The sequence below is a fragment of the Panonychus citri genome, unplaced genomic scaffold (assembly GCF_014898815.1).
Source record: "Panonychus citri isolate SS breed McGregor unplaced genomic scaffold, ASM1489881v1 Contig00106, whole genome shotgun sequence".
Classification (NCBI taxonomy): Eukaryota; Metazoa; Arthropoda; class Arachnida; order Trombidiformes; family Tetranychidae; genus Panonychus; species Panonychus citri.
Genome location: NW_026515511.1, coordinates 122,074 through 142,313, shown reverse-complemented (window position 1 = coordinate 142,313; position 20,240 = coordinate 122,074). Strand labels below are relative to the sequence as shown.

Genomic DNA, 20,240 nt, shown 5'->3' with positions numbered 1-20,240 from the left:
GGAAAAAGTTCATTTTGATAATTTTCTAATGCTTCGAAAACTTGTACCAAGCAACCAAGTTTCACTTCTACTGAATTTGTGCATAAACATTTGAGCCAAATAAAAATTAACTTTTTTCTAGTTAATTTGTTGATATTAACAATTTGAATAAAATAAAATTTCTTAATCAATTAGTTTTGTTTCAATTCTAATTTCAATTTGGCTCAAATGTTCATCTCCACCCTTGTGGATCCCATCCACTCCAGCTAAATTTATCAGAGTATAGTTGACAGAGTTAATTCAGATGAATTCTGGTCCTTTGACCCTTATTTAGCCCTTAACTTTTATTCACTTGACCAAATAAAAAAAATTCTTATTTCTGGCTTAAATTAATATTAATAGATGTTTAGAGCCTTTACCAACAAGATAATCGCACTAGCGGGATAATTATAAATATCAAAAATTAATAATTGTGATTCCTCAGCATAAATTGAACTTTCACGAAAACGATAAATTTTGATGTTGATTTTTGGCCATACGGGAAAAGAATTTGCTACCAAATCAACTCACTCTTACATTGAAAATTATCAAGATGAACTTTTTCCGCTTTTTCTACTCGATTTTATCTTAATTACCGTTTTTTTTTGTGTCCTACTCGTTCCTTATTCTCACTCGATTAGTATTTTAGATATTCTAAAATTGATATTTTCACTTTTCGTCTACTATATAAAACGAAAGAAGTTTCGAGAAATTATCATTCAACTGTCCAAACCAATAACGAAAACAACAACAAAAACAACTAAACGAAAACATTTAAAACTTTTCTATTACAAAAATGAATCAATTGGTTGCTATTATTTTCTTTGCTCTTGTTGCCATTTCTACAACAATTAGTGCTACAAATCACGGTGACGGAGGTCAGAGTAAAATTTATCGAAACCAAGATGTGAGTGGAAAATACAATTTTGGTTATGATATCAATGATCCGGGGATCATCCAACTACCGACAAGAATCTGGTGATGGTTGGGGTAATGTCCACGGTTCATATGGACTTAAACTTGCCGATGGTCGTCACCGAACTGTTAACTATATTGCCGATAAAAGTGGATTCCGAGTTAAATTGACTCAAACGAACCATCTGTTGACTCAATCGACTCTGCTGATGCCATTTACAATGGTGCTGATCCTTCTGGTCACAGTTACACTAATATTATCTCAGGAAACAAGGGAAACCATTACAATCACCATGATGGTTACAATCATGATGGTCGTCATCATGTTGGCTCATGGAACAATGGAAACCAATACCCAAACCAATACAACAATTACAACCAACACCGAAACCAATATCAAAACCAATACCAACATGGTCCATACCACGGACAGAATCACGATTCATGGAATAACAAAGATTCTTGGAATAATAAAGATTCATGGAAACAACAAAACAAACACGACAATTGGGCCAAAAACTAAGCTTCTTTCCTAATAATCTCTTCTTCTCCTTCGAAACTCTAATTATTGTCAATCTCCTTCTTCTAAAAGCGCCACAATGTATATTTTATTTATTCTAATTTCTAAACTTTCTCATTATCTTTAGCAAAAGCATCATTATCATGATCTCTGTAAGTTAATTGATCAACATTTACAATAAAATTACATTTAGATCACAAGTCTCTACAACTTTTCTGTTTCCATCAGTCCAAATCGATTCAAAGTTTCATTCATATTTACAAAATCTAAAAGACACAAAAGGTTCAAACGAGTTAAAGGTAATTCATTCAACGAAGATTTTCACATTTCTCCCAAGATGAAAAGAGAAGAAAGAATTGAATTGATTAATTAAGACTAAAAATAAAATTAACTAAAAGTAATCAAATTTAATCGAAATCGGCAAAAAATTGATTCGTTTTTAAAAGAAAAACTGAAGATGGAGGTTACATTAACCTTCGTTAGATGGAGTTTCTATCACACTTTTCTCTATTGATGTTTGATGAAAGTCTTTAGATTATCGGGTAACTACTTGGTTACTAGTAACTAAATTAACAAATAGACTTTTAATTGTGATTATTTTCTAATTTACATTCTAAATTATTACTATGTAAGTAGATGATGAACCGATTTAGAGTATTTCTATTCCTCCATTACAATTGAACATCTTGTTTTTCTCTAGGTCCGAATATTGGAAAGCTATTCCAAAGAAATTTTGTGAAGTCTGTAAATGTTGGTTTACTGATAAAGGTGTAAGTTTTTTCTTCTCTTGGTGATGTTTCTTTTCTCTTTAAATTGTTTCATTTAAATTTGTGAATCTTTTTTATTTTCGAATTTCCTTTTAATTGGATTGTGCGGTTCTTCTATTGTGACAGACTGGCGAATTTCACGAGAAAGGTCTTCGCCATCAAAATGCTGTTAAGAAAAGATTAACGGAGGTAATTTAATGTGTTACAATTTGTTTTTGTTTTTGTTTTTCCATCACTGATCTTGGTCATATGTTTGTGATATTTTGTTTGATTTTTTTTTCTCTCCTCATCTTTAATTTCTATGTGATGAATGAGTAGAGTTTTTTTTTCTTTCTCATTGTTCTAATGATGTATTTTTTTAATATATTCTTTTAGCTTTCTAAACGTAATCAAGTTCAAAAACATGAAGCTGATAAATTGAATGGCGAGAGGATGAAAATAGATTCTGCAACCATGAGTGCATTTAGTAAAGATAAAGCAGCTGATCCAAATAAAGTACAAGGATTAACATACACTAAATCCATTTCCAATACAAATAAATCTCAACGAGATAAACCAAGTACATCTTTAGGAAGCAATAGATTTGGGGTGATGTCCAGTTTAACACAGCCAGAGGAAAGTAAAACATTGATATCGGTCAGAGAAAAATGTTCTAACACGATGACAAGTAAAACAGCTAAACAAAAACCTCAACATTTGGACAATAATCCGTTAAATGAGGCCGGCGAAAAGAGTGACAATGAAACCGGTGATTCTGAGTTGGAACCTTTTAATGATCTCAAAAGAAAAATGATCCAAACTTATCTAGAATTAAAGGAAGAGGAGAATGAAGATGAAGAAACCAATACAAATGGATCTCCTTTGGAAAGGCGATTGATTGAAAGACTAGTGACCAAATTCAGTTTAAATTATTTAATTTTAAATCTATACCCAAACAATGAGGGTTATTCCATTGGAATGAAAAATTGTTTCAACAACAGTGAGAAAAATAATCTTTATAATAATATTAACAGTTCAAATGGTATTAGTCCTAAAAGCGGTGATAATAACAAAAAGACAACAAATAATAACATATTCAACAACAATAAGAAGGACGTTAATCATTCTGCCCATGATAAGAATTCTGCTGATCATAATCGTACCAAATGTAAAGAACCGATAGAAAGTGAAAAAAATGTTGACCCGACCTCTGAACCCGAATTCATAGAGACCATAAGATTACCTTACGAAGAGGAAGATTTGTTGGACTTTATTGACAATGGTGAACTTCCTCCAATGTTGGTTGATATCTTTGATGATTTCAATGAGAATAATGATCATCAGCTGTTTTATTGCGGCTCCATTTTCATGGAGGTTCGAGACTATCGGAAAACTACTTCATCATCAACTGCAAATGACCAAAATAAAAATTACGAATCTTGTTTTGTTCGCCTTAGGCCAACCAATCAAACGCTACTTAATGATATCGCTCGACTTACCTCATCTCTATCTCATCTAAAAAAATGGACTCAAGAAGAAAAGACAACATTGGAAGCTAAAATAATCCTCGAAACGGCTGAACCTCTTTGCCTTGACCCTAATCCCGTTGTCGCAATAGTTTCAAATAAATTGGATTATGAGAAAAGATGGTTTAAAGCATCAAAGAAAATAGAAAGGTAACCGATTCATTCACTTCTATCCAGTGTTCCCATTTTATTTCTCTTTCTCTCCTTTACTCATGGATTATCTCTTCTCTCTTCTGGTATTCTTTTCTCTTTTTTGACAGATCTACCAAAAAGAACTCACAAGTATATCGAAATAAGATTAAAAAGTTCGAAAGCCTACCTGCTCCTAGAGGATTAGAACTGTTCGATTTTCTTCAAAATCGGAAAGACCGAACTCCAATTACTACCAGATTGAATAAAAAGGTGTGCATCATCATCATTTACCTTTTCTCGGTGGATATTCTTGTGATGATTGTAATAGAATTCAGTAGATTATTGTCTCTACATCATCTTTCTGAATTGTTCAAAATTCTCTTCATCTTATCCATTCACCTTTGGTCAACGTTCAAAAAGGATAAATTTACTTTACTTTACCTTCTCTCTCTCTCTATCTACAGATAAATAATGTAAATGTGATGAATAATAATTGTACAATCGAACCAATTGACCCCAAACTGGTTGAGATTGAAAAGTTTGCCAAAAAACTCGAACCCGTTAACCTGAAATGTGATAATTCATTAGTAAGTTAATCATTTTTATTTACTTTTCTCTCTTGACACATGAATTAAATTTCTTTCATTTCTCTATAACAGATTAGATCTGATGAATATATTATGGAGTTTCTCAGTAATGAAGGTCGTTCCTCAGTCACATGTGTAGTAATTTATCATCGGCCCATAGATGATTGTTATTTTGGAAAATTGTTCCTCGATAAGAGAAAAGACAACAGCAATAGAACCGGAAATTCATCTACCTTCCATTTAGGCCATAAAGATATGGTCGATAAGTAAGTAGACAAAATCATTGTTCGTGTTATCATTTGTACTCAGTCATTCCGGTTAAGATAAACTGCTATCTAAATATATTTATCATTTTTTTTCCTGCTTTTCAAGATATATTGACCAATTCAAAGAGATATTAACTGAAAACGGTAGGAAACCTGTTAAAATTACTCATAAATCAACCAATCAACCTCCCAAAGTGACTTATACAAACTCTGCCATTCAAATTAACGGTCCAACTTTAAACGACACTGAAGATTCAGAGGGAAGGGAAAATGTCTCCAAAAAACCAAAGATTATCCAAACCAATCAAAAAAATGGTATCAAATTTAATCACTTAAAACATAATAGATTAACCCTTTTCAATTTGCTTCTAATTTGATATTTTCCTCTCACCTTTTCTCTAATCAGCTGTATCTGTGTTACGAAATCAACCTCGTAAATTGTCCTCATCTTTACTTTCAAGTAATTTATCAACCGCAACTACCACCACGCCAACATCAACACCTTCAACCTTAACACCATCAACTTCATCTTCATTGACACCATCACCCAACCAAATAACAAATTCAATACCATCAACAAGCACTTGCTCATCTTTAACAATTCCAATCAACGAATTTACTTCTCCTAACCAATCTGCAATCCAGGTTGATTCTAATTGTATTTCCAACCACAGGAACTTGGATCAAGGTAATAATAATAACTGTTGAAAATAAAAACTTACAATTATCCTTGGTAGATAGTGAAAATCATCAGAATTTTCATCTTCATCTCTCTTTAAAATTGTCTAACCAAAGATAATTGTAAGCTTCTATTTTCAACACCCTTTTAAATAGTTTCCATTGATTAAGAAAACCTTTCTCACCGCTTTCTAATTTTCTCAAGCTATTGCTTAATTAAAACAATCGACATTGATTAATAATATTATAACCATTTACTATTAATCTCGCCTCCCCCTTTGCTTTCTATTTTCTTCTATCATTCTCTCTCTCTCTCTCGCCAATTCTAACCAACTGAATTATAGTATTAATTAACAAGCAACTTAAGACAATTAAACCATCAGCCTCATTTATACCAATCGAATCAACAACTAATCTGCTTCAGTCCAAGACTATCATTCGCAATGCTGCGATTGCCGAGCGCCAAACAATTCCGACTCTTTTTCTTACTAGTGTACCTCAAGTCTATGGATCGACCAATTTACCGAGTACTTTAAATCTCTTTTTACCTTTTCTTGTTTTGATAATTCCAATTTATTTATCTGTTCAATTTATATTCTATTCCGTTTTATTTTCCATTTTGCTTACTTCGCATATTAACCCTTTTGTATTTTAAGTTATTGTTTATTCATTTTCTACATGTAATGTAATTTATTGTCAATTTTCCTAATTTTTTTCCTTTTTTTTCTCAATGATCTTTTCTCCTATTTAGATGATGGTAAATCTCAATCAGAGACTCTTGTTGTTGCTCCATCTCTACCTCTCGGAACTTATACCATAACTGGTACTAATCCTGGTACCAATACTAATCTTCCTCAAGGAATTAATCTCGCAAGTCTCAATCTGGCTCAATGTTCAAATTTGCGGCTTCATAATTTGGTTTCATTTCCAAACATTCAAGGAGTCTCTCAACAACAGATCGCAGTTCCAATCTCATTAACAATGATGCAAGGAAGTGGCTCTAGTCAAGCCCAAACGGCGATGACTGCAGCAGTTACAAATAATAATATTGTTAATCTGCAACAGCATCAAAAAATCAATCAACAGATAAATCACCAAATGAACCATCAAATTAATAATCAACCACAACAACTTCATACAATCCACCCTCAAGTTCAACATTCTCAACAACAACTTCAACCACATCCACAGACTCAAGCATATATTCATCCTCAACAAACACTTTCTCATCTGCATCAACAACAACAACAACAACAACAACTTCTACCCCAACCACCACAATCCCAACCACAACTACAGCAACAACTTCATCCTCATCAACGAGCCTTTCTCATTGACTATGATTCAAGAAAGCAGGTCTAGTCAAGCCTAAACTGCTACACATGGCTAAATGAGCTTGTTAGACAATTAACTGATATCAGTTTAAATAGTAGCCATAAGATTTAATTCCTTTAATTGTTTTCATGTAAATTACTTCGCCATGCAAAGTGTGCTTCATATTTGAACATCTCCATTTTCACCATCACCTCAACCTAAAGGTCAACTCAAAAAATAACTTTAGGTTGATGATTAGTTGAACTGTGAAAAAAATCATTGCCTTATTTGAATATAAAAAAACAAAACAAAATCTAATCAATCAAATTCTCAATTTTCTGCTGTTATAAACAAATTAAATGGTTCATTAACTAATGGACACTAATTATAACTCATCAAGTGGAGTTTCCGTTTCATTCATTGTTTGTACATGGTGATGAAAATACTAAGCAAAAACCTCAAAGATCTTTATGATTTTTTATATTATGTAATTTCTATTCGATTAATTAATTGATCAGTGTTCTTACAATTTAAAAGCAACTGTCAGTGTGATTTATTTATATCTAATAAATTAAGAAGAAAATTTTTTCAACATTCAATCATTGATGTTTTGATTCCAATGATGATCTTTAATTATTCACTCAGTCAAAATACATTTAGACTTGAACACAAGTATATACATTTAATTAACTTGTAAACACACAACTCTTTGAGACTAATGGAAGGTTAATTTAGAAGTGATTAGTTGATTATTACAATTAACATCGTTTTCACAGAGGAGAAAATCATTTCTATTCCAATGGAATCAATTTTTTTGCAACTGTCACGTTTTGTTGTTTGGCAATTTAAGACACATTGATTAGAGTGAGATAATTAAGGTAATTGTTATGGTGGAATGTGTCTAATTGTGATTAGAGATGGACAGGGAGAGTTGGTTTGTCCAACGGGCTTGAATCAAGCAGATTAGATTATTAATATTTAATTTGGGGGTTTGAGTTAATTGTTGATTTGATTTCACAGAAATGCACTCGGATCTGCACGTGGATTTTTCTGATTCCTGTAACGGATTGTTAACCAAACACCGAGAAATTCAGTGAAACTGAAAAATAGTCCGAGTGATCCCGTTATTTCAAGTCCATTGTTAATTGCGGTGACGATTTTGTATTTACAGGTTGTACAATGACAGTCAGTTTGTGATTTACAACATGATGTTATCTGAAAATGGAAAACAAGAGGATCGAAAATTAATTAGAAACAATCACAATTGTGGCAATTTCTTCAATCAATTTGTCTTTTAGTTTACAACCAAGCAATTAATTAACAAAGATAAGGAAAGTGTATAAGATGTCAATTGGTTTTGAAAAAGTGACTCGATTTTATCATTTGAGTCTCAAGAAGGTAAATTATGATGATTAAGATGATAGATTACAATCAAATTGATCATTAATTGTAAGACTCAAAGTTACTCATGAATAAAATAATCAAAGAGACGTAGTTTAATTCATAATGAAACTCAAATCAATGAATTTTGTAATCACTGAACTAGTTGATTCGCTAATTTTTTTTAAGACGAAATGAACCTTAATTCAGTCATTGAATAGTGAATATGATGTAAAGAAAAAGGGACTTACATGGAGACATTGATCAGGTAATGGAGATGAATCAAAACCACAGCAATTAAAAAACAATTGAGCCTCGTCTCGAGTTTGAACATTTGATGAATTCCAGCCTTTGGTGGCGATGTCAAGCTTTTGGGTGTCACTGATTGAGAGACAAGCGATGGCGATACAAAATTGAACCACGAACAGCAGGAACAGAATCACCATGTACTGAATGAGAGAGTAAATAATTGATCATCAGACAGAATTAAATGACTGGATGAAATTAAATTAGATAAACTTACGAAAAACAAGATAACTTGATGATGTTTAGCGGCACCAATCAAGCCCATGAGGGACAAAAGGGCCAAAAAGACACCACATCCTACGAAAACTTGAACAATTTCAATATTACCAACGATTGATGAATATCGAGCATAAGTCGCAACAGCAATTAACAAACATGAAACCAGCTAATAAGTTAATTAGTGATTAGTAAAAGCACAATAATTAGAAAATGGAAATCAATTGTAATTTAAAGTAAGAGAAACATATGGAAAGTTATTCCAATTGTTGATTATGTTTATGTGATTGTAGACCGAAAATGATGATTGTAAACATCATTGATCATTTTTGGTTCTAATTGTGATGGTTAATCAACTTACCGTGTACAGAATGTTCAATGCTGATAATGCATTACGGGTGCATGTAAATCCACCGCACATGATTTAATGGATGAATTGTGGTGATTACAATTTGCAATTATGAGGAATAAACAATTTAATTTGTGTTGGTTGAAGAGATGAGTGGAAATGTGAATGACAATAAGAGTTAACGGTAAAAGACATGGAGTCAACTCGAGGAAATGAAACCATTTGAGTAAACAGTTTCCTCGGTGAAAGGAGGAGTCGGAAAGGTGGAAAAAGACAGAGGATGAAGAAAGAGAAATTAATTTCAGGTAAATGATGAGGGATGATAACAGAAGGAGCGATCATGTTGGAAGATAATTGCCTCAACACTAATTACCGTATCCGCGCGCACAGTGGCCCCCGGCAAGAAAATGAGCCAACTCAATTACAAGCACTTTTTTCGTTCATTTTAAAGTCCACAGCTCTTATAACCGATCAGTCAACTACTTTTTACAATTCGATTAGAAGAGAATCACCTGGGAAACTCAGTGTAATCAACAATTGATCAATCAATTAATCGAAAAAGAGAAAAAAAATTAATCAGTTTATTTTTTTTGAGAAATAAATCGGGTTGAGTTTGACCACAAATGGTGATAATCGATGAAAAAGGGCTGTGAGGGTCTAACACAGTCAAACTAACGATTATTTAATTTTTTTGTTTAATTTTTGAATTGTCCGGTTAGATGTCATTGGCTATTAATTATTAGTCTCTGTTGTTTACATTCAATTGTTTCCGCCCCGGGCCTTTAAACTGGTCGAAAAAACATTTTTCTGAATTAATTTTTCTGAGATTTGACGCAAGCGTATTTTATTGAAAGACGCTTGTAACTGTCGCGATTCATTTATTGGCCGGGAGCCACTGTGCGCGCGGATACGGTAATTGATTTCACTTCTTCTTTTCACTCGTAATAAACAAAGGTTACTAATCAATGTTTACTATTTGGTTTCTTTTCATCACCAACGAATAGCATCATAATTAAGAAACAATTATTAATACTATTGATTGGTAATTGATAATATTTCTGTTCTTTTCTATATTTTCTAGTTTTTTTCAGTTCGAATTTCGAGTTTCATGTAAAAAGTTTTCGAAATAGTGCCAAGAAAAAGCTCATAAAGCTAATGTAATGTTATTTTATTTTTCTCATTTTTACTCTACATTTGAATTGTTTTTTCCATAGTTGACAAGAATTAGCAACAATTAACTGAAACAATGTTAAAATTTAATCTCCTAGATTAGGTGTATAATACTAACGAGCGATCAGTATGAAAGAAGTTAATTGTTGGACTTTAAGTTTCTCAATTGATTTGAAAGTTTCTTCGTCAAGTTCAAGATCAATTCTTTTGATTCGGTGAATTGGTTTGTTCTAATACATTTTATAATTTTCTTGGAGATATTCATTGATTAATCTCTACGAATTTCTTTGAGATGTTCAATCTGGTCATTCGTGATGGAATCGTAGGTTGGTAGGTATTTTAATAAACGATTAAGCGATTCCTGTCTTGTACTAACAGCAATCAATTGGATTGATTGTAGATCGTAAGTTCAATATACGTGCGTGTCCTTTATTGGAAGTCATTGTCGTCACAGAATTGATTATGATAAACGATTCATTGTGCAGGTAGATGAGAATGAGTTTTCGTTGTTTTGTGGTGAACAATTTCTGCTTCAGACTCGGATGAGGAGTTTTCGCTTTGAACACAATTTGAATCTACTTTTTACTGTTACGTGAGAAAATGAATAAGAAAAAATGATGAATGAAATTTTGAATATTTTTGAGAAAATCTGTGAAATTTTCACTTTGAAAGTAAAGATGAGGGTCGAAAAACAGAAATGATGAAGAATGAAAAGTGAGAATAGGATGTTGACAGAGTGTCGAGTTTCATGAACGAGGCCTTCGCCATCAGAATAATGTCAAGAAAAAGCTTTCAGAGGTAATGTAATGTTTTTTTTGACTCCTTTTGAGTCATATGTTTATTTGATTTGTTTTAATTTTTATTTTTACTTTTTACTTTTTATTTCATTTGAATAATTTGTATTGTAGCTTACTAAACGTAATCAAGTTCAAAAGCATGAGACTGATAAATACAATTCACAATTGATGAAGATTGAAGCTGCTGCTCTGAGTGCGTTTAGTAAAGACATAGCAGCTGATACAAGTAAAGTACAAGAATTAGCAACAACTAAATCAATGATCTCTACAATTAAAATGCCGAAAGATGAGGCAAGTACATCGTTAGCAGGAAATAGATTCGGTGGTGGTGGTGTTTCCATTTATGGAGATTGTATGGAGGAAAATAAAATTCTGGTTTCGGGTCGAGAAAAAGCTTTAGATACAATTACGAGTAAAATGAGCAAAAAATATCAATGGTTAGAATCTAAAACATCAGAGGGAAAAGCTTATTATTGGAATAGAAAAACTTTGGGTAAGTTTAAACTCTCAACATTTAGATACAAGTATTAATATTAATAATTAATAATCAATAATTAGTTGTTAATAGTTAATTGATTGCTCTCTCTCTCTCTCTCTCTGAGTCTCTCTTTCGGTCTCTTGTTGTTTCTGTTTTCTTTTTCTTTTTCTTTCTCTCTTATCAAATATATAACTTGATGAATTTATTGTTTTCAGAAACCATTTGGGAACCGCCGAGCTCAGGATATTTGACAATTGATGAACAACAAAAGATGGGAATTAATCGAGATAATGTTCCGTTAATTGGTGCACTAGGATATAAATACGATCCTTATGGTCAATGGGAAAATATCGAAAATAAATCAACAGAAACATCTCCACCCAATTTTCAATCTCTTCGAGTTCTTTTGCTTGATCTGACTCCTGAAACTGATGATACGGAAGTGGAAATAGTGGTTGTTGCAAGGAAGTCAAATTCACCTTGCTGTTGATGACCAGAACCAAATGATCCTAGTCTGGGTCGCTTGGAAATATGAACTTGAGATTGGGCTGTTAGCTGTAATTGAATAGCTGAAGTGTTCAACTTATCAGCTAATAATAAATCTTTCAATCCAATCATCTTCTGACTTTGGAGGTAAACAACAGCTTCACTATTTGTCTCTTGTCGTTGATCATCACGTTTAGGATCTGAATCGTCAGGACTATCGATCGTAGTTCCACTCTTGGAATGTTCAATTGATGTTGATTTCCTACCATTTTCAGATGATCCGATTGATTGATCACTTGACGAGTGAGCAACATTTGTCCGATCTAAACTTGGTTGACAAGAAATATTTAAAGCATTTTCGAATTAAGTGTTGAGTCTGAACAGGTAGAGGCCATTCCGACTATTCGAGGGTCAAGCTCGTCTTTGTCGTATGTACCTGATTTAAGGTCATGTTCGATCCTTTCTCCATCTTCCTTAAGACCATCTTCGATAGACTTGATAATTTCATCAGGAGTTCTTATCGGTGATGATGGAGATTTGGATGGCTCTTTCTCTTTATTATTTTTACCTGAAGTTTTGGGACTGTTTCCTTTTCTACTACCATCCAAAGTATTTTGATCAGAGTAATTTGATTGGCTTTCTTCATTCATTTGGTAGCCATGATAACCATGATTACTTTTAATGTGAAGACGATGGTGACCATCATTATCTTTAATTCTTATCTGTGCCTTATTACGAACATGAGATGTGAACTTAGATATTGTGGCAACGAACGGTTTAGCCCAACCAATATGTAAAACGGGGGTTGGTGATTCCTCTTCCCAACCACAAAGTCCATCGTAAAAGGCCAAAAGTGATGCAAAACATTCAGGATCTTGAAGAAGTGGAATTTCTGAAACCCTACTAGGTTCACATCCACCCGCAGAAACAACTTTAACCATGTGAGGAATTAGATCATTCGCTATTTCAAGAAATTCTTTGTAAATTTCTTCATCATCACGAGTATAATTGTAACGACGAATAACCGATGCAGCGTCAGCCCAGGATTGAAGAGCTTCTTTAAATCTTCCATTACGAAAATAATATCCTGCCATAAAACAATAGGGATAAACATGATGATTCTCATAAAATTTTTTGTTCACTTCGATTGCTTCTTGAAACAATCTACCAGCGTCTCTAATTGCTTCAGTTGTCGCACCAACTTCCTCAAGATCACCGAGACTATCAATACCCATTGGATACTTGGATAAATAGCCCTTATCATAGAGATACCATAAAACTTTCTGTTGAATAGCTGCTAATTGACAAGATTCAGCTGATGGGTAATAGAAGGTTCATGCATGAAACCAGTGCAGCATAAACCATAGGCGGGGAACATACAACCGGATAACCGTTCAAGTACAACCAGCAATTCGCAGTAACAACGGGTTGTCCTCTTCTGTCCTCACTCCCTTTTCCTCTCCATGATATCTGAAAATACAAAAAGATAAGAACAATTAAAGATTCCAAATAAAATTTGTCAACTAATATTCTGAATCAAATGAGAACCGAAATAAAACCAACCTCTGCAGTCTGTTCGTTTCCAGGTTCGCCGAAAATAACCCAAGCGTGATCTTCACTCAAGGCCAAACGGGCATCATTAAGCTCTAATACTTGACATGCAGCAGCGACTGCATAAGATACACCGAAGCGATCGAGTTTATCTTCGGTGATATAAGAATAAAGTGTTTGTAGATGAGGTTTATTTGTATAATAACCTCGAGATAAATCGGACCAAATGGAATCAACCACTTTCTTAATAACGTCACGAGTAGTTTTCTTTGGATGATGATCGACTGCACCTAAGCAAATGAAATCAAATTAATCAACATAAAATTAGATTGCATCAAATAGAAATAGAAATAAATTTCTAATAAGATATTCTAAATGCAATTAAGCCGCTAAACTGAAATCATACCAACAGAAATTATGTCGATTTTAAGTTGACTTTACCTGAAGTCAAACTCGAAAGCTAATTAACTCTCGTCAAATTTAAACTTCAGAATAATATGAACTTTACCCATTGAAAACTAATTTAATTTTAATTCAATTTTAAATTGGTTTCGACTAATTTTTAATCGAAAATAGTTTTTCGTCCATTTTTTAAATTTCATCTTCGAAAGACCTTTTCGAATTATCAAAAATCCTAAAACGTTGAACAAGTTGGAATTGTGCTCAAATGTATTAATATTAATAAGACTGATTCACACTAATTGAAAATTACAGGACAATTAACCTCAAATTATTATTAAATCAAATGGTTTAAAATTGAAATAACATAAGACTAGAATTTACAGAAACTTTCAATTGATTTAAAATTTGAAAATTAAAAGTTTTATTAAATTAAATGACGAAATTGAAAATGTTCATCAAATAAGAGATCATTTTCTATACCTAAATAATATAAAACTTTTGAGGATATTAATTAGATACACTAGATTAATTAAACATGTAAATTGATATGGAAGAGAATTAATAATAAAAGCTAATTGAAAATATCAATAAAATTCTCAATGATCGTCATTGTAATTTCATTTATTGTTTTCAATGATTAATTGAATCGAGTCAAGTTAATTTATCTGAAAAAATAATTTAAATTGCAGATTAGTTAAGGAAAATATAAATGATCTCGTCAAAGAAAAAATTATTCTGGTCACTCTTGGTCATCTGATGTGGATTCTATAAAGTTAGACTGTTGTTTTAACTCTTTCATTCAAAATAATAACCTTGAAACAAGTTTATAATAATAATGGTGTTCATGTCCATTGTTACCTGAGTTTGAAATGAGGGAGAAAGAGATAAATGGAAAAGAAATGGAAAGAGAGAGTGAGAGTGAGAGTGAGAGAGAAAAAAAACAAAGAACTTAACTCTTTGAGTGAAAAAAGAAATGATAACGAGCGATATCAAAATATCAGGTAAAAAAGAAAAAGCTAAATATTAACAAAGGTAAACTGAAATGGGTTAGAAAGAGTTGGAAGAAAGTAAAGCGAAAGAAATGAAAACTGGTTAAGAAAGAGAGGGAAGAAAAGAAAGCAAAGTTTTGCTTCTTCATGTTGGCGGTTAATCTTTCGATAGTCGGCCTTTTAAAAAGCATGGTGAGAACAATGGAAGTTTACTACAGGTAAATGGAATAGAATTTTCTTTTCAATTAAATTGTTCTCTCTTGTAAATTAAAGCGAGTGAAAGTTAAGAGTAATTAGGGTGATAATTATTGGACAATTTACCTTTGATTTGGGTGACAAATTTTTTGTACAAAGGTTCAATATGTTCCCATTTGACCCAAGGTATTTCAAAATGATCTTTAGCCTGAGAAGGTGAATCATCGGAAAGTAAAGGTGATGCTGATCTGTCTTTTCCATTTGTATCACATGAAGATGCATCACCACTTCCACTACGATTTCCATGAGATGAACAATGACCATTGTAATTAGTTGTATAGGTAGACGAAGTTGTAGATATACGAGGTTGTGCACAAGTTAATGTGTGCTCAAGGTATCCCATAAGAATAGAGAGAAAAGTTAAATCAGTTTGATTTGATTCAATACATCGTTTAACCAAATCGACGACATTTCCAACAGTTTTCAATGGAAAATAACTACGTAGACTGGTGAATTGTCTATGACGACTTGACATGTTTACAGTTTAAGAGTTGCAATTCTTGTTTAAACTCCCGTTATATCATCAATTTAAATTAATATAATTCTTAGGATTGTCTGGATGACAAGAGATGAAGAATTAAGTCGAGATGAAGATGAGAAAAAAAGAGTTAAAATAAAAACAAAACAAGAAAGAAAAAAACAAAACACTATTATCACATCACGATGATAATACAAAGTAAAAAAAAAGGGATTAGATTAAAGGGTTAAAACAGTCAACATAAGCATGATTCTTAAATGGTTGTAAAGTATTTAAAAGGTTAAAAGGATAAACAATAAGATGATTTTGATTAATTATCCAAATGAGTTTAATTAAAAGACAAAGGGAAGTTTAAATTGAAATGACAATTATGATGAAAGTAATTGATGTAAACATTGAACAAGAAGGTAAGAGTTAAGGAAAAACTTTCATTGGTCTAGAGATGAATGAAGCAACAGCCAACGGCCAATCAGAAGAGAGAAAAAGATTACCCGCGATTTTTGAAGTTACGATTTCCAAGTTTAATTTTATCATTTTTCCAATTTTTAGTCACTGATTTTATTAATACTCGATTGTTCTGAAAGGTTGAGATCGTTTCCGTACAGTTTATCATGTTTGGAAGGGTGAAATTAACTTTTTCCATTCTTTTCTATCAATCATATTATATAACAATTCTAATGAATCCAAAGTTTCTCTTTGCAAAGTTAATTGTAATTCTATTGATATTAATTTAAGATAATTGTATTCAATTGATTATTTATGTTATTTACTGTTAATTACTGTTGATTTTAAGATCTTTAAAGTTTGTTATTCAATGATATTTAACTATCATTGAGATGATTAACTTTTTTTGCTCAGGTAAGTTTTGTTTTCTTTTCTAATTCCAATAGTTTGGCAACTAATCAATACTCTAATCGAGATTATCATAAACTCATCATTATCCTTGGATATTAAATTTGATTTATTTAACTAGCATTTTAAGTCGTAAATAGATTATATAAAAAAATCTGAAAGTGTACAATTGTGTCAATTGTTGAGAATAACAATTGTCTCTTTGTTTCCATTTCTTAATTTAGTTCGTATTTTTATATTCTTGATTTTTCAACTAAAGTTTATATAAATCAACCAACCAGTTGATCCAAAGCAAATATGAAAACACTAAATTTATTTCCAATGGAAATAAATCACAACGGAACAATTAATAAAACTTATCAAATGTTGATTCGTTTTCGTATTTCTGTAAATTGTTTTATCAGATGAAAAACTTTATTTATCATAATAAATAACGAACAAGATAATAATTTGATTCTCAGCTTTAAATTATCGAACAAAAAAAGAGAAACAATCATTTTCTAATTTGGTGTTCTCTTGCTAGTTCCTGTCAAAAGTTTAAGCTCTCTCAATCTCGAGTGAATCTCTATTTCAGTTTTCAAGAAAAGTTCAGTGAGTATTATTAGTGCGCTCAGAAATCACCGACGTTGCGATGATGCGTTCGTACTTAGAAAACCGGTAGATGGCGATAGTGTCGATCCTCATAAACAACAACAAAAATTTTCTCATTGTGAGTGAAAAATTTTCACTGAAAATTAATTGAGTTTAAGTTAAGTTAAATAGACTTTTGATTGTGAGCAAATTCTAATTTTATTCTAAATTATTACCATGTAAGTAGACGATGAAACAATTGACAATATTTTCTTTTTCATAATTACAAATGAACATCTTGTTTTTCTCTAGGACCGAATATTGGAAAGCTATTCCAAAGAAATACTGTGACGCCTGTAAATGTTGGTTTACTGATAATAAGAGTGTAAGTTTATTTTCATTTGTTTCTATTTTCTTTTCTATTTTGTCTAAATTGAAAATTTTATTCTAATTTGGATAATCGGTTCTTCTTTTATGACAGAGTGTCGAGTTCCATGAACGAGGCCTTCGCCATCAGAATAATGTCAAGAAAAAGCTTTCAGAGGTAATGTAATGTTTTTTTTTTGACTCCTTTTGAGTCATATGTTTATTTGATTTGTTTTAATTTTTATTTTTACTTTTTACTTTTTATTTCATTTGAATAATTTGTATTGTAGCTTACTAAACGTAATCAAGTTCAAAAGCATGAGACTGATAAATACAATTCACAATTGATGAAGATTGAAGCTGCTGCTCTGAGTGCGTTTAGTAAAGACATAGCAGCTGATCCAAGTAAAGTACAAGAATTAGCAACAACTAAATCAATGATCTCTACAATTAAAATGCCGAAAGATGAGGCAAGTACATCGTTAGCAGGAAATAGATTCGGTGGTGGTGGTGTTTCCATTTATGGAGATTGTATGGAGGAAAATAAAATTCTGGTTTCGGGTCGAGAAAAAGCTTTAGATACAATTACGAGTAAAATGAGCAAAAAATATCAATGGTTAGAATCTAAAACATCAGAGGGAAAAGCTTATTATTGGAATAGAAAAACTTTGGGTAAGTTTAAACTCTCAACATTTAGATACAAGTATTAATATTAATAATTAATAATTAATAATTAATAATCAATAATTAGTTGTTAATAGTTAATTGATTGCTCTCTGAGTCTCTCTCGGTCTCTTATTGTTTCTGTTACTGTAACTTGTTCTGTAACTTGATGAATTTATTGTTTTCAGAAACCATTTGGGAACCGCCGAGCTCAGGATATTTGACAATTGATGAACAACAAAAGATGGGAATTAATCGAGATAATGTTCCGTTAATTGGTGCACCAGGATATAAATACGATCCTTATGGCCAATGGAAAATATCGGCGATAAATCAACAGAAACATCTTCACCTGACTTTCAACTACCTCAAAGTGCTAATTCCACAATAGATGAATCAAAGGTACTCGAGATTCATTTGCATAACGATGAAGAGCAATTTGATTTCAAAGAGAAAACAATCGAAACAAAGACTAAATCTTCTGGTCCTGTTGGTTTTTCATTCAAAAAAAGGAAAATCATCGATAAAATGTCTCGAAATGTCAAAAAACGAGAAGATGATAATTGATTATATTCTTAACCTTATATAATTTTAATTAAATGTAAATTGTAAAGAAAACGAGATCAATGAAAATATATTTTCTACAATGTGATGATTATATACAATGATTCCTCTCAAAATGACCCATCGTTATGGTAACATTAAATTTGGAAGATTTTTAACTTTTAATTAGGATTAAATCTCATCAATTTGATCTAAAAAAATGAAAATTAATAATTTCACTTCAAGTTCAGATTGTTTTGAGGACTATAATTCATAATTATTTGTGTTTAGTATTTTTAATCAAAATAATTGATTAATTTCAACCCTTTTTAATGACCCGCTCTACAAATCGTTGTCACCATGATGGGTCATTTTAAAAGGCATCACTTTACTGATTAAATTCATTGATTAAATTAAATCAATTTGTTAAATTGTTGATGAAAAAAAAACAAAATATGAAGACAGAGACAATTAATCAAACTACAATGTATTTCCAACAATTATTTCAATTTACTCATAAAAAAAGTGAATTCGAGAAAAATTTGTATTGATAATAATATAAGGAAATTTATTGATCGATTTACATTTAGAGAATTTTAATTTGACAAAAATAAGTTGATCATTTTCGTTTAAAATAATCATGATGATTATTAGAAACTCAATCAAATCAAATTACATATTATAATATCTAAGTAAATTTCGTAACCTCGATGAAAGTTTCCGAAGTGCATGAGTTAAATCATCCGATGGATTAATACTTCGTCCAAACCTGTTGATTATAATCAAAGAATAAATTTAGTAATTAGATTAAAGTGACAAAATTAGTTCTAATCAATGAATGACCAAGTCAATGGAAATTGAATCAAGTAATTTTCTACAATTAGTTAATAATTATTATTATAATTTTTTTCGCGAATTGATGTTGAACTTTTATCTATTAAAATATTAACGAGAAACAATCTGATTAAGCAATTAAACCAAATCTTGAAGCTTTTCACTCGCTTGATTGAAACGGAACTATGGCCTTGGCATTAGCCGTTATTCTAGTTTGTACTTAATAGTATAAGAATTATCTGGAAGAGTACGAAAAGTTATTGAAACAAATAAATTTCGCGTTAGAAAATTGTACCAATGTCGATCTGAAGCTTCGAACGTGTCGAGCTACTCATTAGATCACAAGGGAATTATTATCGACGGATTTAGTTGTTTTGTCCCTACGAAATTACGAAGTCCAATTGTCCATTCTTAGAATTTACTTGTATTTTTCTCGTAAGAACTAATCAATTGCTCTCTAGTTAATTACTCACCTTATCCTATGGTTAATTGCGATGAAACGATCAAGACCAACGAGAATATCTTCAATTTGAGAAATTTGTTTCGCACTGAATTGTCGATTTGTTGATTATCACCAAGTGATGAACTTTAATTAACTCATTAGAATTAATTAGATTGTTATTGACACTCTGAAAATCCCCTGAAATCACCATTGTAACAACAATAGTAAACACAATTAAATGAGTTTGAATCATGATGATAATTAACAAGATGGATAACGTTATAGATTAATTATACTTATTCACTTCCAACCAATTTGTATTGTAATTGAAAATTAAGCAACAATCTAATGTATTCTCATGATTAACAGTGAATATAAATTTTGAGAAGTGATTCAAATGATACAATTTAA

At 31.5% G+C, this 20,240-nt stretch overlaps 5 protein-coding genes and 1 pseudogene across 6 annotated transcripts; 4 read left to right on the top strand and 2 right to left on the bottom strand.

The window, feature by feature from the left end:
- The first annotated feature begins 757 nt into the window (after positions 1-757).
- On the top strand, positions 758-1,653 carry LOC128389205 (cuticle protein 14-like; annotated as a pseudogene).
- A 322-nt stretch (positions 1,654-1,975) lies between these two features.
- Positions 1,976-7,301, top strand: LOC128389202 (transcription factor SPT20 homolog). Of its 2 annotated transcripts, XM_053348750.1 has the most exons (11): positions 1,976-2,081; positions 2,154-2,223; positions 2,347-2,409; positions 2,596-3,875; positions 3,986-4,127; positions 4,322-4,444; positions 4,517-4,710; positions 4,817-5,025; positions 5,117-5,398; positions 5,733-5,915; positions 6,140-7,301. In XM_053348750.1, coding segments are annotated over exons 1-11 (3,159 nt in total). In that variant the 5' UTR covers positions 1,976-2,079; the 3' UTR covers positions 6,751-7,301. The 2 variants fall into 2 exon arrangements, with proteins under 2 accessions (XP_053204725.1, XP_053204726.1); XM_053348751.1 differs by lacking the exon at positions 5,733-5,915.
- Positions 7,302-7,373: 72 nt separating this feature from the next.
- On the bottom strand, positions 7,374-9,187 carry LOC128389204 (tetraspanin-13-like). Its single transcript, XM_053348753.1, has 4 exons — positions 8,966-9,187; positions 8,606-8,773; positions 8,334-8,531; positions 7,374-7,917 (listed from the first exon to the last, which is right to left on the bottom strand). The coding sequence occupies exons 1-4, from the start codon at positions 9,023-9,025 to the stop codon at positions 7,717-7,719; spliced, it is 627 nt and encodes a 208-aa protein (XP_053204728.1). The 5' UTR covers positions 9,026-9,187; the 3' UTR covers positions 7,374-7,716.
- A 1,775-nt stretch (positions 9,188-10,962) lies between these two features.
- LOC128389227 (uncharacterized) lies at positions 10,963-11,783 on the top strand (the record flags this gene model as incomplete). The annotated part of the gene is made up of 2 exons (XM_053348774.1): positions 10,963-11,413; positions 11,614-11,783. Coding segments are annotated over exons 1-2 (495 nt in total), but the record flags the coding sequence as incomplete, so codon positions are not given.
- On the bottom strand, positions 11,407-15,926 carry LOC128389203 (menin-like). The gene is given in 5 exon segments (XM_053348752.1): positions 11,407-12,246; positions 12,249-13,207; positions 13,209-13,354; positions 13,448-13,725; positions 15,148-15,926. Coding segments are annotated over 5 exon segments (2,253 nt in total). The 5' UTR covers positions 15,557-15,926; the 3' UTR covers positions 11,407-11,785.
- Positions 15,927-17,068: 1,142 nt separating this feature from the next.
- Positions 17,069-18,668, top strand: LOC128389270 (WW domain-binding protein 4-like). Its single transcript, XM_053348807.1, is given in 6 exon segments — positions 17,069-17,220; positions 17,294-17,366; positions 17,463-17,525; positions 17,638-18,019; positions 18,199-18,330; positions 18,333-18,668. Coding segments are annotated over 6 exon segments (897 nt in total). The 5' UTR covers positions 17,069-17,218; the 3' UTR covers positions 18,578-18,668.
- Positions 18,669-20,240: the final 1,572 nt, after the last annotated feature.